Here is a 14505-nt window from a genome sequence, read left to right on the forward strand (position 1 = left end):
GAGTAGCTTCCTACTCTGGTACTAGATAATTCAAAACCTCTGGGTGGCTTCAAAAGATTGAATATGAAATCAAAACTAGATCTGTGGAAGACTGTTCATGCCTTCCACATTTTCAAAACAGTATGGCAACTCGGAAGGCATTAGGGCCTTTTTAAGTTTTATTTAATCTTAAGCGCTAAGCTAAATCTGCAGACAGAAATGATCTTTGAGCCAACAGACCTCTGAGCTTACAGACTACCACTGAAAAATTGATGAAAGAAATCCATCAACTACACAACCGAGGAGGATAAAAGACCGGCCGGGCCGGCATAGCCAGTGATTTCACCAACCTGCATGCTGAATGAATGTAGAACTAGCGGCAGAATGCGCAATACACACTAATGAGGACACCAGAGTACTGATATCCAGTTCTCACAGGAAGAAAAAAACAAACAAACATAAGCGGGGAGAAACAGCAGGTTATTTCAGTTACCCACTCATTCACACCCACGGTGCAGCAGTGGGAATATTAATACATAAAGGATCATCACACAACCTGAAGCGTCAAAAAAGCTGCCCACATGAGCAAAGGTCAACATGTATGACACATGCAACATTGTGAGCTCATAAAAATTCTGCATCTACTAGTGTAAGCCTCACAGATCACTTTTTTTCCTCTACAAAGGTCTTTACACTAGTGAACTTAAAGGATATCTGCCGCCCGTGCTTGTCAATGGGCCTGCGGTGCGGTGAGTTGATCCGATTGCGGTCTCGATGGACCCTCTCCACTAGACCATGGTGTCTGGTCCCTCGCACAGAGTCCAGTCCCGAAGGAAAATTCCCCTGTGGAGAAACACCTTCTTGGTTAACATTTTCCTCACAAATGCAGGAATCTGTCATAAATGACTTAAACAGTAAAAATGGTTAGTGAAAAGACATCAGAGTGTCCATATTGCAGCAATACTCAAACAACATACACGCATGATTTTTCAAAGTGCCACCATTAGCTTACGTTCCCAGGTGAATTCACTCTACTCCAAAGTGCTTTTACCTCTCTAGGTTTGGTTTCTCATGGCAGACAAAAAGTAGGGATCACTGCTCTATGTCTCAAGGAAGCTTTATTCACAGCAACAAGAGCGGTTTCACCTGAAGGTATACAACACTGTTCTCCATAGGGGATAGACACAGATACAGTTCTTCAGCTCTTGGAGCGCACCGCTGTATCTGGTGTACTTGTGGGGAAAGCCGTGTACTGAAGGAGTAGGCGAAGTAAGGGCAGACTAAGAGCTTGGGATAAATACACTCTTTGTTTTTTAAGGAGAAGGTTTGCAATTACCATCTCTTGACATCGTTTATCTGAGGGTAGATAAACAGAGTATATGGCTGGGGCTTATCTTCTCCTAAATGAACATGACTTGCTGGACAGATTTAGTAGAGTTAGATAAGTGGATGGAGGGCAACCCAGGTACCTGGAAATCAGTGCTGGCATTGCCTATTTGGTTGACGTTGGGCAGCGAGCCACCGTAGTACTGTGCCCGGTTCTGTGACAGACGGAGCTGCTGGATCTTCTGGAACTGCACCTTTAATCAAGAGGAAGACACAGTGAATGCATTTGAAAAAGAAAGAAGAGAGAAAGTCGGCAGAGGTGCTGTAGTTGTTTTTGTAACTTATGTATTTAACTAAGATGGAAATTCTTGGAAATGGGTTTGGTTTTAAGTGTACTTCTGAGCCCAAGCTGGAGGACAATGTGGATCTTGTTGTGCAGCAAGGGTAAACAATGAAAATTATCAATTCTGATCAGGCACAAGCAAATCAGTAGGCGTTCCTTCCTCCCACTAACCAAAGGACAAAATTTGAATCTCAAAGACTGACCTCATTTAGTGATATCAATGGGTTACTACACATAAGCTCAAATCCATTTTTTTAATCCAACACTCTGACATTTTTTAAGCCAGAGCACAAAACCTTAGCTACATACTGCTTAGTTGTAAGGCTGCATAATTTTGGCAAACACACACACACACATCTGGCATCATCTGAAATATATTGCAGTTGTTTTGACAGATATTGGAATTACCATTCAAAAAATGACATTCAAATAGAAACAAGGTAGGCAAAATCTACATACTCGGGAGAAATGATTAATTACAAGATCAAAAAGAAATGTAACATGAAAGATATGCATGGATTAGTTGCTCACAATTAGATCAATAACGTGCCCTTACTTAGTGGAATTTCATTTTGACTTGAAGGGTGTTCACACTTCTCTTAAAAAAAAAAACACTTTCAGAGCTCTCTCACTGACTCAAAACTGAACTAAGACAAAAAGAACCTTCACATTCACATCGTACCTTAACTTGTGAGTGGAATTTTAGTCCTTTTGGTTGTAAAAAGGTTCTCAGTGTACTCTTCGCTCACAATTAAGTCTAATGCAGTCAAGTTGGAAATTAATGTAATTGTGCCTATTCTACTTAAACTGTCAAAAACACATGTGATGTCTTAAGTGAATGTAAACGGTTGGGAGAAAATCAGATGTGCTTCATTACATTAGATCTTAAAATGGTAGCAGTTTAATAAACCTGCTGCTGTCTGTGTCCTTAATGTTAATTAAATAACAAAACAGAGAAAATCATCACTGCTCTTGGCTGAAGAACTGTATTCTTAATTCATACAGCGGAGACATTTGGTTATTTAATTTCTTAGTTGAATGCTGCTCTTAAATACATCTACTGTATCTGAAAATGTTCAAGTAATTTATTTAATTTGTATCTTTCTTGTATGATTTTCTGCTAGTCTGTGGCAGGTCAGATAGTATTAGAGGAAGTGTTTGATTGGACAAAGTGCATGATGCGTTTCCTAATGACTTAAAAAGCTTTACTTCAATGAACAGCACAGTCCTATTTAGATGGGAGAAACACATTCATATATCCTGCTTTGCCCATACTCCTGCTTTGGCCTCTACTTACATAACCTCACTCTATATTATCGTGTTTAAAAAGATTGGCCATAAAACAACAACAGAACACAAAATATTACCTCACTCACATCACTTAGTTTAAAAGCACTAAGAAAAATGCTACTTCAAACCCATTGCTGACACTGTTCCAGGCAGACAGCTTGTTAATAAACAAGCACAGATCCTCGCTCTCAGCACACACTCAGGGGTCATGGAGAGTCACATCGAGCCTTTCAATGTACGCCGTTATCAAAACAATGACACCCCAGCTGTGGAGCAGCACCAAGCTGCTTAGTGAAGCAGAGGATTTCCCTGGGGCAGCTTGGTTAAGCTTATGCTGCTTTTCCTCTCCTGTCAACATCACCCATTGTTATTATTACTACAACCTCCAAAAACTGTTTTCCATTATTTCACATTAAAATTCAACTAAACATTGAGAGCTCTTTAGTTCTCCTGTTCAAAATTTTCCATATGCAGCAGTGCATTAAATTCTCAATTTTAGTTTTTATTGTTAATTTTTACAAATAAATGTGTGAAAGCCTGAAAATCTGTGCTGATCTCTAAAGATAACAAAGACACCTTGATCCACTACGACTTGCAACATCTGGACATGCCAATGCACAGTCAGCACACCAGCAGCTGGATGACTTCCTGCATGCAAACATGTAGTGGGCTTATAGACAACAAGTGTTGTAATGGACAAGTTGTGTTTACATTCCTGGTTGCCGAATGGAAAGAGTCACTACCGCTCTGTTTCTATAAGTAGATGATCAAATGGCATACTCAATTCTGAACCATTTTCTTGTTTTTAAAAATGACAACTGCTTGACCAAATTAAAAAAAAGAAAAAAAAAAGTCAAATGATCCCTTTGTTGATACCAGCTTAATGTGCAGACACCATAAATATAATTAAGTCATTTGTAGGTTCTTGACTTCCTCGAAAAGATTAAAGTGTAAACACTGTGGCATTGCTGTTTTTCATTTGAGTGGCTCAAGAGAAATCAAACATAATGAAGTGTGATCACTTTGAGAAGCCAGAAATATTGTTAGTCATTTCATCTCAACCGGTTATTGTGACAGATTTTGCTGCTTCATACGGCATTTACACCACACAGGCAACAGTAAGCATTCATTTCATTTGTGGATCATTGCGAACAAGTGATTTGTTCTGAAAAGCACAATTCTCACAGCAATCGGTATTTGGCTGTCAGCTCTGCGCACAGAAACATTCGGAATTCTGGATGTAGTACTGAGAAGTTTGTGACAGATCACAATGTTTAAACCACAAACTTGCTATTTTTAACATCTCTGAAATGCAAGCATTTTCCTCCAGGGCTCATTCCATTGTCAAGGCAGATTGTTTGTAAAGAGGTATGACTTTAAACTCTGAAAATTACTATAACCCAACCACAAGTTCTTGTGCCCTAGAAAAGAAGGCAGCCAAATCATGAACTGGCAGATCATATTCATTCATTCCCGCCTACAGACTCTACACAGAGACAGAGTGCAGTCTGAGGCAGAGCTGCTTTCTGCTAAAACATTTCCCACTGGTGAGAGACCTATAGTTACCTGACTAGTGCTATGTGGTTTGACCAGAAATCTGTATCAAGGGTTTTTTTTTTTTTTTTGTTTGGTGTGTTTGTTTGTTTTGTTTGGTTTTGTTTTCTTTGTTTGTTATTTGGATTCTGGCGGTTTCACAGTTCATCAGGTTTTTTTTTTTTTGACTGAGCCTTTATATGAATCAGAATGCATGAAACAGATGCAGAACCACTGCATTCTACATAGAGCATAAGCAGATTTTGATGCAATTTGATAATTTAAAGCAAAAACTTGCTACATAAAACATGCATGAAAAAAACCAGATGGAATGAATGAAAATGCGGATTCACTCTCTGACAGCAGGTGGCACTTATACAGCGTTTTCTTGGTTACCATTGTAAACAAAACAGTGTGCCATTTATAGCCACTACTTTAATATGCATTACACAAAGGAAGATAAAAAAAAAACAACCACCAAGACTTTTCTAAATACAGTCAGTTCCTCTCAGAAATACATTCATTTAAACCCCCACCCCAATTCAATATTTAGGATTTTATCCGATATTTTATGCATCGTGATTCGTGAACAAACAGCTGCTCTGACTGCTAACTGTTACAGTATTTTCTCCTCTTTGCGTTGCGACCTCTGCCAAGTAGGTTATAAGACGTAATCCTTATTGTTCTTTTATCATTATTCTTTCCCATCAACACAGCCATTATCCCAGCACAAAATTACCCACCCATCCACTAGTGTAAGTTCATCATTGGAAGAGACAGACCACTAATCTATATAACAATATAATATAATATTCTCTATTAAAGATACAATGATAGAAACGCGTAAAATGAGTGACATTATATGAGCAGCGAAACAGCTTCCTCTGAGTCAGAACAGCAATGGCGGAACAAAAAAACAACACAGCGCTGATCAATTCAAGTCACCTTTATTTATATAGTGCTTTATTCAATAAAGATTGTGTCAAAGCAGCTTTGCAGAGTTGAATGAAGCGCTAATGCTAAGAAGATCACGTAAATCAGAGGAAAATTTATAGAAATGATGATTCTGTCTTAAGAAATATGAATATTAGGGATGCACCGAAAAATATGCTGCGCCGCACCATGCGCTGAGCGCGCAGGTTTCACTCTCCCTCTAGCCATCGACAGTGCGTGGTGTGACGCTCCGCTCAATGAATGTGTACCACGCTCATGCTCACCGGAAAAGCAAAGTCTGCTCAAATAACAAGCAGACGGGAATTTTTTATGTACTATACTCAGAGCTGGGTAGCAGGGGAACAACTGAACATTTTCAGTTGTGTGTGCAAGATCAGTGTTGGTGCCCCCCTGTATTCTAGGCCCTAACACTAACTTCCAATTAAAACTTTCTGCAACTCAATGCCAAAACCCCATTTACTAGCTTGTGCATGGAAGGATACAAACTCAATTTTTAGTTTGGTAATTTTGGAGGGATTTACAATATTTTTTTATTATTATTAATTTGCCTCAAAGTTATTCATATTTTGTACATTTTTATATAAAATGAGAACACACTATGTACAATTCACTTCAAAGAACATCTGTATTTCTTCATGTTTACTAATAAAGATAATTCATGGAAAATTTGCCATGCTTAAAGTGAAGATTTCTGCCACCTGGCAAAAAAACAAATACTATTAAAAGAAATCTCATGATATTCCCGCTATGGCCACAAGATGGGAGCAGAGGATCGTTCATTTTCTCACTTAACATTTCCACTCTGTAATATAGCTCTTTTCATATGTTTTGCTTTTGGATTTATATTTAGACATTATAAAATCACTATTATAACATTTAAAAATACCTTTTTTGTCAAAGTTCAACATCGTTTTGTACCTAAGTATGAAGTAGCAAGTTTTCTACGTGAATCACACAAATGACCCATTTTTTAATTTTTGGCGAAAGGTGGCTAGTTTGTATCCTTGTTAACAAACTTTTTCAATTTCTCTCAAATGTAAATCAAACGCCCATTCACAACAATATTGTGACTTCATTTTTTGAGCAATAGTGATACGCAGAAATCAACTGATATTGACGTTAATCACTTATTAGCCCTCTTAAGCCCTGCTCACACTGCAATTTTGGCCACGATTTGGTTGTCTGAGACAAATTTTGGAAATCCTAAAATATTCCTATAATCCTAGGCTAAAATCTGTTGTCTTTAATCGCTGGTTTGACATGTTCACTGACAGCCGATTAATGCCTGTTGCAACCATTTTTTTCTCCAATTAAATTCTGGCAGTGTCAGAAGTTTTAAGACACTCTCCTACAGTGTGACTTCTATGATGACCATCAAACCAAGAACCAATAGGAGCGCTGAACCTGCTACAACTTCAAACCACCTTAGTGAAAATGGCGAAATGAGGACAGTACAACAGTACAGTACAGTCAGGTGGACAGTACAAGAAGAAAAACTTACTAAGTTTATTTATTAAAGGCACAATATGTAAGATATTTTTATTAAAATATCCAAAAACCACTAGAACAGTGTTATATATTTTGCTGACTTGTGTAGTTACATTATCCCAAATGTGTCGGAGAATGTTTAAATCCAGAGAAATAAGCAATTCTAACTAGTGACACGGACCGTGTCCATAGTGTCATTGTGTAGCCTGCCAATGACGTCATAACCCCTCGATTTCCGAGGGTTTTTTAAATATGTTACGCGTTTTAATAGAGCGGTGACTACCACACAGAGAAGCATTATAACAGAACTTTCAAACGTATCTAGTATAATAAAACAGCGCTGCTTTTTTCCCCCACATACGCACAACCAAGGAGCAGAGCAGTCGACGGTTTTTATTATCAAGGCATGTAATTAACAAACTAACGCTACATATTGCTTATGTTTGCTAGCTACCATTATAGTGAGAGAACGCGGGTCACAGACTGATACCAATTTGAAAAACTAGCGGAATGCATAGTCAATATAAAAAACTGGATGACGAGTAATTTCTCACTGCTAAATTCTGAAAAAACAGAGGTGTTAATTATAAGGCCTAAAAACTCTGCATTTAATAACCTAGAACACGGTCTAAGACTGTATGGCTGCTCTGTCAATTCTTCGTCATCAGTTAGGAACCTAGGTGTGCTATTTGATAGCAATCTTTCCTTAGAAAGCCACGTTTCTAGCCTTTGTAAAACTGCATTTTTCCATCTCAAAAATATATCTAAATTACGACCCATGCTCTCAATGTCAAATGCAGAAATGTTAATCCATGCGTTTATGACCTCAAAGTTAGATTATTGTAATGCTTTATTTGGGTGGTTGTTCTGCACACTTAATAAACAAACTCCAGCTGGTCCAAAACGCAGCAGCTAGAGTTCTTACTAGAACCAGGAAGTATGACCATATTAGCCCAGTTCTGTCAACACTGCACTGGCTCCCTATTAAACATTGTATAGATTTTAATATCTTGCGTATTACTTATAAAGCCCTGAATGGTTTAACACCTCAGTATTTGAACAAGCTCGTATTACATTATAGTCCTCCACGTCCGCTCCGTTCTCAAAACTCTGTCAATTTGATAATACCTAGAATATCAAAATCAACTGTGGGCAGCAGATCCTTTTCCTAGTTAGCACCTAAACTCTGGAATAACCTACCTAACATTGTTCGGGAGGCAGACACACTCTGTCAGTTTAAATCTAGATTAAAGACCCATCTCTTTAACCTGGCTTACACATAACACACTAATACGCTTCTAATATTCAAATCCGTTAAAGGATTTTTAGGCTGCATTAATTAGGACAACCGGAACTGAGAACACTTCCAATAACACACAATGTACTTGCTACATCTTAGAAGAATGGCACCTACGCTAATGTTAGTCTGTTTCTTTCTTATTCCGAGGTCACCGAAGCCACCAGATCCAGTCTGTATCCAGATCAGATGGTGGATCAGCACCTAGAAAGGACCTCTACAGCCCTAAAAGTCAGTGGCAACCAGGACAACTAGTTGAGCCCCAGATACAGATCCCCTGTAAAGACCTTGTCTCAGATGACCACCGGGACAAGACCACAGGAACTAGCTGAGTCCTCTGTATGATGTGACTTTGCTGCAGCCTGGAATTAATCTGCTGGCTTTGTCTGGCCAGAGGAGAACTGGCCCCCAGACTGAGCCTGGTTTCGCCCAAGGTTTTTTCTCCATTCTGTAACCGATGGAGTTTTGGTTCCTTGCCGCTGTTGCCTCTGGCTTGCTTAGTTGGGGACACTTCATTTACAGCGATATCGTTGACGATTGCAAATGATTGCAAAGATACTATTTAAACTGAACTGAGCTGGATTATGACATTCACTGAATTCAATAATGAACTGCCTTTAACTGAAAAATGAGTGTTTACTATTGTCATTTTGCATTATTGGCACACTATTTTCCTAATCAATGTTGTTCAGTTGCTTTGACACAATGTATATTGTTAAAAACGCTATATAAATAAAGGTGACTTGACTCTTCTTGTGTACGTCCGTTTTTGTCGTGTTTTAACTGTTGTACAGTCTGACATTATGACAGCTGAGATCCTACAGTGTTACATGGGGATCATGTTCATATAGTGTGACAAGCAACAATCGCAAAGTACTATTAAAGATTGCTTTAGACTTCATGACTTATGAAGAAAAAAATTATAATAATAACAGCTTGCCAGTTTATGTTAGTTCACTTGCACATTGCTGTATTTTAATGCATAGTTTTTTCTTTTCCACTTTGTCTTTTCTGTTCTGCTGCTCAGAGCGTTCCTCTCCTCTTCATTTTGGTCATGTGACTGTGTCTGTAACAGTAATGTGTTGAAGTGTGAGCGGTTGATATGTACTCTGTTTATAATAAACACATTTTTTAATTCATTAAAAATTCTAAAAAGAGTTGAATAAAAATGTTTCATTACATTATTTTTAACAACTAAGCGTTTGATTATTTATAATGTTTTATTAAAGAAGATTTTCACACAATGATTTCAGCAAAATTTCACTTTCTTAGTAAGTGTTTTATTTTGATTGATTTATTTTAATTTGACATTTTTATGATTTTATTAATTATTTGCTTTTCATTAAACTCACGAACCCCCTGCAGTTCCTATACAAGCCCCAGTTTGGGAAGCTTTGATGTAATGTTTAATGCACTTCATGTTGTTAATTACAACAAATGAAATATATTTTCATACTGTTTGTATATTTATATCAATATGGTACATATTATCCTATTTAAATCAATGTGATAAATAATTTAAAAGTAATCTAAAAGAAATCAAAAAGTAGCCGGTGATTACCTAAAATGTGTAATGTAATGGATTATGTTACTAACTACTATTTTTTTTTTCATGTAATTTGTAATCAGTAACAGAATAATTGAATATTTACTAAAAAAAAAAATAGTTATATCTGATTCTGTTGCACAGAACTGAATAAAAAAAATAATTTATTGATATTTAATATTAATATATTTTCTGCCCAATTTTATTGTGTAACTTTTAATAAAAGTGTGGTTATTTTGTCTTGTGTTTTGCAGTATCAATAAAATTATTGGGTTAATTTCAAAAGTCTTACAAAATTAGGCTACTTTAAACTATTTAATAAAATAAACAAATAATTATTACAAAGCATTTTCAGTTTCGGTTTTTAGACAAGTGCATCCAGAATTTTCTGTTTCAGCCCTGAATTTTCAAATAAACTGCCGCAGACGTGACTGTTGTTATTCTATTAAAAACATCATAAATTACAGTTGGGATTATTTTGCACTCCTGACATAAATTATTGTCACTGCAACTGAGTTTTATCATAAACAGTCGTCAAATAGCTGGAGTCTTAAATATATCTAATGATACTTAGTTTGTTATGGGAAGCCAAACAACCCAAAAGTGATACGAAACAGTATTAAGGTATTAAGGTGTTTGCGCGACCGACTCAACAACTTTAATTAATTAAAGTCTCTTCACTACATTATCTTCATTATGTTATGTGCAGGGAAAAACACATGAACTTCTGAGGTGCGGTATGAGTAGAGTAATGTTCATGTCGTGCTGTCCATTCAGTGGCGCTAGCAAACATGTCTTCCCTGCTCTGTCTAGTCTGTCGCGCGGCTATGTCAGGTCAGCGTGGTGCGATCTCTTTAATACCGCACTGTTTCGTCCTGTTTTCTAGTTAGTTTAGTTTGTCCAGATCAAGTAAGAGTGTTATGTTTTAACATGTTGTGAATGTTGTACAACAATTCAAAGGCCATTAGAGGCCGCCGGCAATCTTTGCAGGTTAAGCTGACAAGGATCTCCTCTCAATTCATGACGCTGTTATTGCTTAGGCACTTGCACCGGTATGCCAGTTTTCTTTTAATTCATACCGTGTGAGGAATTCAAACCAGTTTACTGTTTGAACCAGTATATCGACCAGCACTACACCTGACTGACATTTCTTAACCCTTCTCTAAACCACACTTCAAAAAAAATCCATCATAGACAATAGACATCAACAAAAACTAAAACATAACCCAGACTCTAAGCTCAGTCATGCCAAGATACACACACAGCGTTTTTCCAAAACTCACAGAAAAGCAGCCCGAACATGTTCAGCACTCATCTTTTACTGGTCAGTCTAAAGCTAGAGAATGATGTTCATCATTACAAACGTGATCATATTTGCACCTTTAAATGTTTACATGATGAGGATGTTAATGAACTGAAAATGCAAAGCAGCTCAGCACACTAAAAGCTTAACAGGCTAACCATAGATTCAGTACAGTTCTTGTTTAAAATCATAATTTATTAGTGAATCTTCTGAAGGGCATGTCTACAGGTGGGCAAATTAAATCAGTCAAGTTTTAGCACTCTTCAACACAAGGTCTTTTATTGGCGTCTATGGTTCAATGATGACATCCATTGAACCTTTCCATCGCACAAAAGTTTCTTTAAGGTGGAAAAAAGCTTCTACGATGATTAAAATATTCACACTGAGGAGAGGAAAAAAAAGGTAATTTTAAGAACGGTTTACTGAAAGGTTCTGTAAATTACTGCGAAAACTCCTTTTTGGAATATTTATTTTTAAGAGTGTTGATTGGGTTTTCATACCCTTTAGTTGATGTTGATTTTTCACCCTTTGGAATACATGATTCAGGTTGGTTAGTCTCTACAACCAGGGGTAAAGTATTTCTGAATTATGATAACTGTCAAGGTCAACACTGTATCACTAACCACTATAACAACTGTGTTGTCTTTTGATTTATTTGGTAAGCAGCCAGGTAATATGCAAGATCATGCACAGTCAAAAAAAAGCAACCCTGAGTTTTAAAAGGGAAGATTTTAAATTTAAATTATAATTATAATTATTATTAAATATGACAGATTGAATAAGACCTGAACGTGAAGGGGGCTCATATCAACCTGAAGGCATTTATTTTATAAAACCCTTCCATTTTAAGTTATTTTAAGTTACATTTAAATTGTTACCACAGTTTTATAGAAGCAATAGCTGTAGTAGGTATGGCATCTTGGCTGGAAATTATGGTTGCCATGGTGACTTCTGTATGACTATCAAAATCATCTGTACTCAGAGAATAAATAGGTTTGCTAACTTACAGCTCAGGCAATATATAATTAACGACTGATCAGAAGAAGACTTGTAAATATGGTAAGATAAATTCAAGGCATCAGCCCTTTAATGATGTCCATATGCATGTGTGTGCAGTGTGATTGACAGCCGTCAGCCACTGCCATCCTCATGAGCTCGATGTGTCGGGTATTTTCCATTAACAGTGAATCAGATGTGCATAGGACAAACTTAGGCAGCTGCACTTGGTGTATGAAAACGAGGGAGCGAGGTAATTTCCAAATTTGGCTGTGCTTACCCTTGAGACGGTGAGGTCTGTCATGAGCTGCTCGAAGGCCCGCGTCTCCTCCGCCTGTTTCTGGTTGTGCAGCGCGATCTTCTCGCTGAACTTCCGCGGGTTGGAGCCACTCGAGCCCGGGGATCCAGACATGGTCGGGCCGCAGAGTTTCGAGATCAACTTCGCAGGGAACTGACGGCTGAATGTTGTCGATAGAGAAGTCAAACGTGTTTAATTTGTCCTTCCATGTCTGAAAAGCGTGTAAGAGTGCAGTCCAGATGCTTTAGAGAGGTCTGACGATGTGGCTTTAATGACATGAGCTTTGCCACCATTAATGAGCTGGAAAACGCGATGAAACCGTATTATTAACAACTTTATGGACTTAATTCAGCTTAAGTGCAAAGTAACGATGATATATAGGAATACCTTATACTTATAACTCCAATATTTGTATAAAGGCGATGAGCCGAATTTGCTAAAAGTTAGTCAGGAAACTGGACATCGCTAACGTTAAACATTCAAGCGTTTATGACAATTTTGTTTGGCATCCCTAAACCAGATCTTGCTTTGTATCATGAGGGGAAAAAAATATGTAATACTGTGCAATGCCAAACAGAAAAGCTTAAATATTTCACTTGGATTTACGAAACAATTTCAGAAACGTTTAGACTCAAGCTAGCGAGCTAAATACTTTAGATTCTGACAAGAACACTTTAAATTATATATATTTTTTTGTTATTGCGCATAAATATTTAAGTGTCTACCATTATTTATGGATTAAGATAGACAGTTGTTGATAAAACCGTCTAAATGTGTGTAATTGATTGATATTGCTCGGTCAGTAACGTTCAGGAGAGAGTCAGCCGTGACAGCTAACCAGCTAATGAGCGATATATGACACAATCAAAATATCACAATCGAACTATAAATGACAACAAACAGTCGGTCGACTCTTTAAACGCCCCACTTGTATGGTACATTCAATCAATCTTATTTCTTACGACACTGAACTTAGTTTTGTGAGATTTCAACAAGTGGTCTCGCCAATGTAAGCCTCATTACGCATTCAAAACTCATATAAACAGGTAAGTTAAGCGCGACGGCAACTTCGCAGCAAGGTAGCGAATCAAACTCGGCATCAGACACTCACTGTCCTGCGGCAGGACAACTACCGGCCAGTGATCGACCGCTGTTGTCACACGAGTCTGAGAAAATGTTTAGATGTTACTGATTCGTGAAATGCAGCGGCGAAATCCGATCGTGTAGTCCGCGCGTAACGTTACTCCTTTGGACTCTCTTCTCCGTGTCCATCATCTAGATCCACATGAACTGTGATACACCGATTCCTGACTCCACGGCACACATTTGTTTTGTCAACTCCGATTCCTCACTCCGAGTAAAAACAAGCCGAGGGAAAAAAAAAATACACAAGCCTGCCCCAAAACTGTATACCAATATTATTTTAAGTTGTGGCCACAAGGAGGCAGTGGAGTTTCCTTAAAGGGATACACAGCACAATTATTAATGTTAAAGTAGGCATGCAACGGAAGTAGTGATTGTCTTTTTTTTTCTCTACTGTGAAGTCTATCCGAGTGAAACAGCATTTGAAATGAGAGGGCAGGCGTTGCTAACAAAATGGAGGCAGAGCTGAATGCCAGTTTGCCGTTAGTTGTGAGGGGATTTCTCTCCACTGGATTCACTGCTGACACCCTAGCATGAAGAATTTTTTTATTTATTGAGGAAGATGATGACGAGGACATTCAACGGCACAAAACATAACAGCGCACACGAGAGAGATACATAAACTACCTAAATCAACCACCACCACCTCCATCAGGTTAAGTCATATTCATAAAACAAATAGTTTGCAATGTCCTAAGAGTAATGTTGTGATAATATCCTCATAATATCCTTTAAATTTTAAGGGTAGTGTACTCCCCCATGGCTTGCGTCAGCACTGGTCAATGCATTGATTTCTATAAAGTGAAGCATCAGCTTCAGGTTTTCCCCCAGTGTTTAGCCCAAACATCACTAGCTCTGCCCTTGCGCCATACCCTATGACCGGAAGAGAAGATGAGTCATTTTGAGGGAGAGGGGAGGTTAACGTTTTTGATTAAAGATTATGAGGGCACATTAATTTAAAATAATAATAATAATAATAATGAAGTGCACGATAAATTATTTATAATAA

At 37.7% G+C, this 14505-nt stretch overlaps 1 protein-coding gene across 7 annotated transcripts in view; it reads right to left on the reverse strand.

Annotated features, from left to right (window-relative positions):
• The window catches only part of LOC109068104 (CREB-regulated transcription coactivator 3-like), a 44167-nt gene extending 30371 nt beyond the window's left edge, over nucleotides 1–13796 (reverse strand). For 2 of the 7 annotated variants that reach the window (XM_042760704.1, XM_042760701.1), the window contains exons 1-3: nucleotides 12336–13793; nucleotides 1449–1559; nucleotides 694–822 (exon numbers count right to left, since the gene is read on the reverse strand). In XM_042760704.1, the coding sequence (XP_042616638.1) occupies nucleotides 694–822; nucleotides 1449–1559; nucleotides 12336–12467 (372 nt within the window). In that variant the 5' untranslated portion in view covers nucleotides 12468–13793. Of the gene's footprint in view, nucleotides 1–693; nucleotides 823–1030; nucleotides 1336–1448; nucleotides 1560–12335 lie in introns of those variants that run through there. The other 5 variants (XM_042760708.1, XM_042760705.1, XM_042760707.1 and 2 more) reach the window with 4 other exon arrangements.
• Nucleotides 13797–14505: the final 709 nt, after the last annotated feature.

The sequence above is a fragment of the Cyprinus carpio genome, chromosome A7 (genome assembly GCF_018340385.1).
Source record: "Cyprinus carpio isolate SPL01 chromosome A7, ASM1834038v1, whole genome shotgun sequence".
Taxonomy (NCBI): domain Eukaryota; kingdom Metazoa; phylum Chordata; class Actinopteri; order Cypriniformes; family Cyprinidae; genus Cyprinus; species Cyprinus carpio.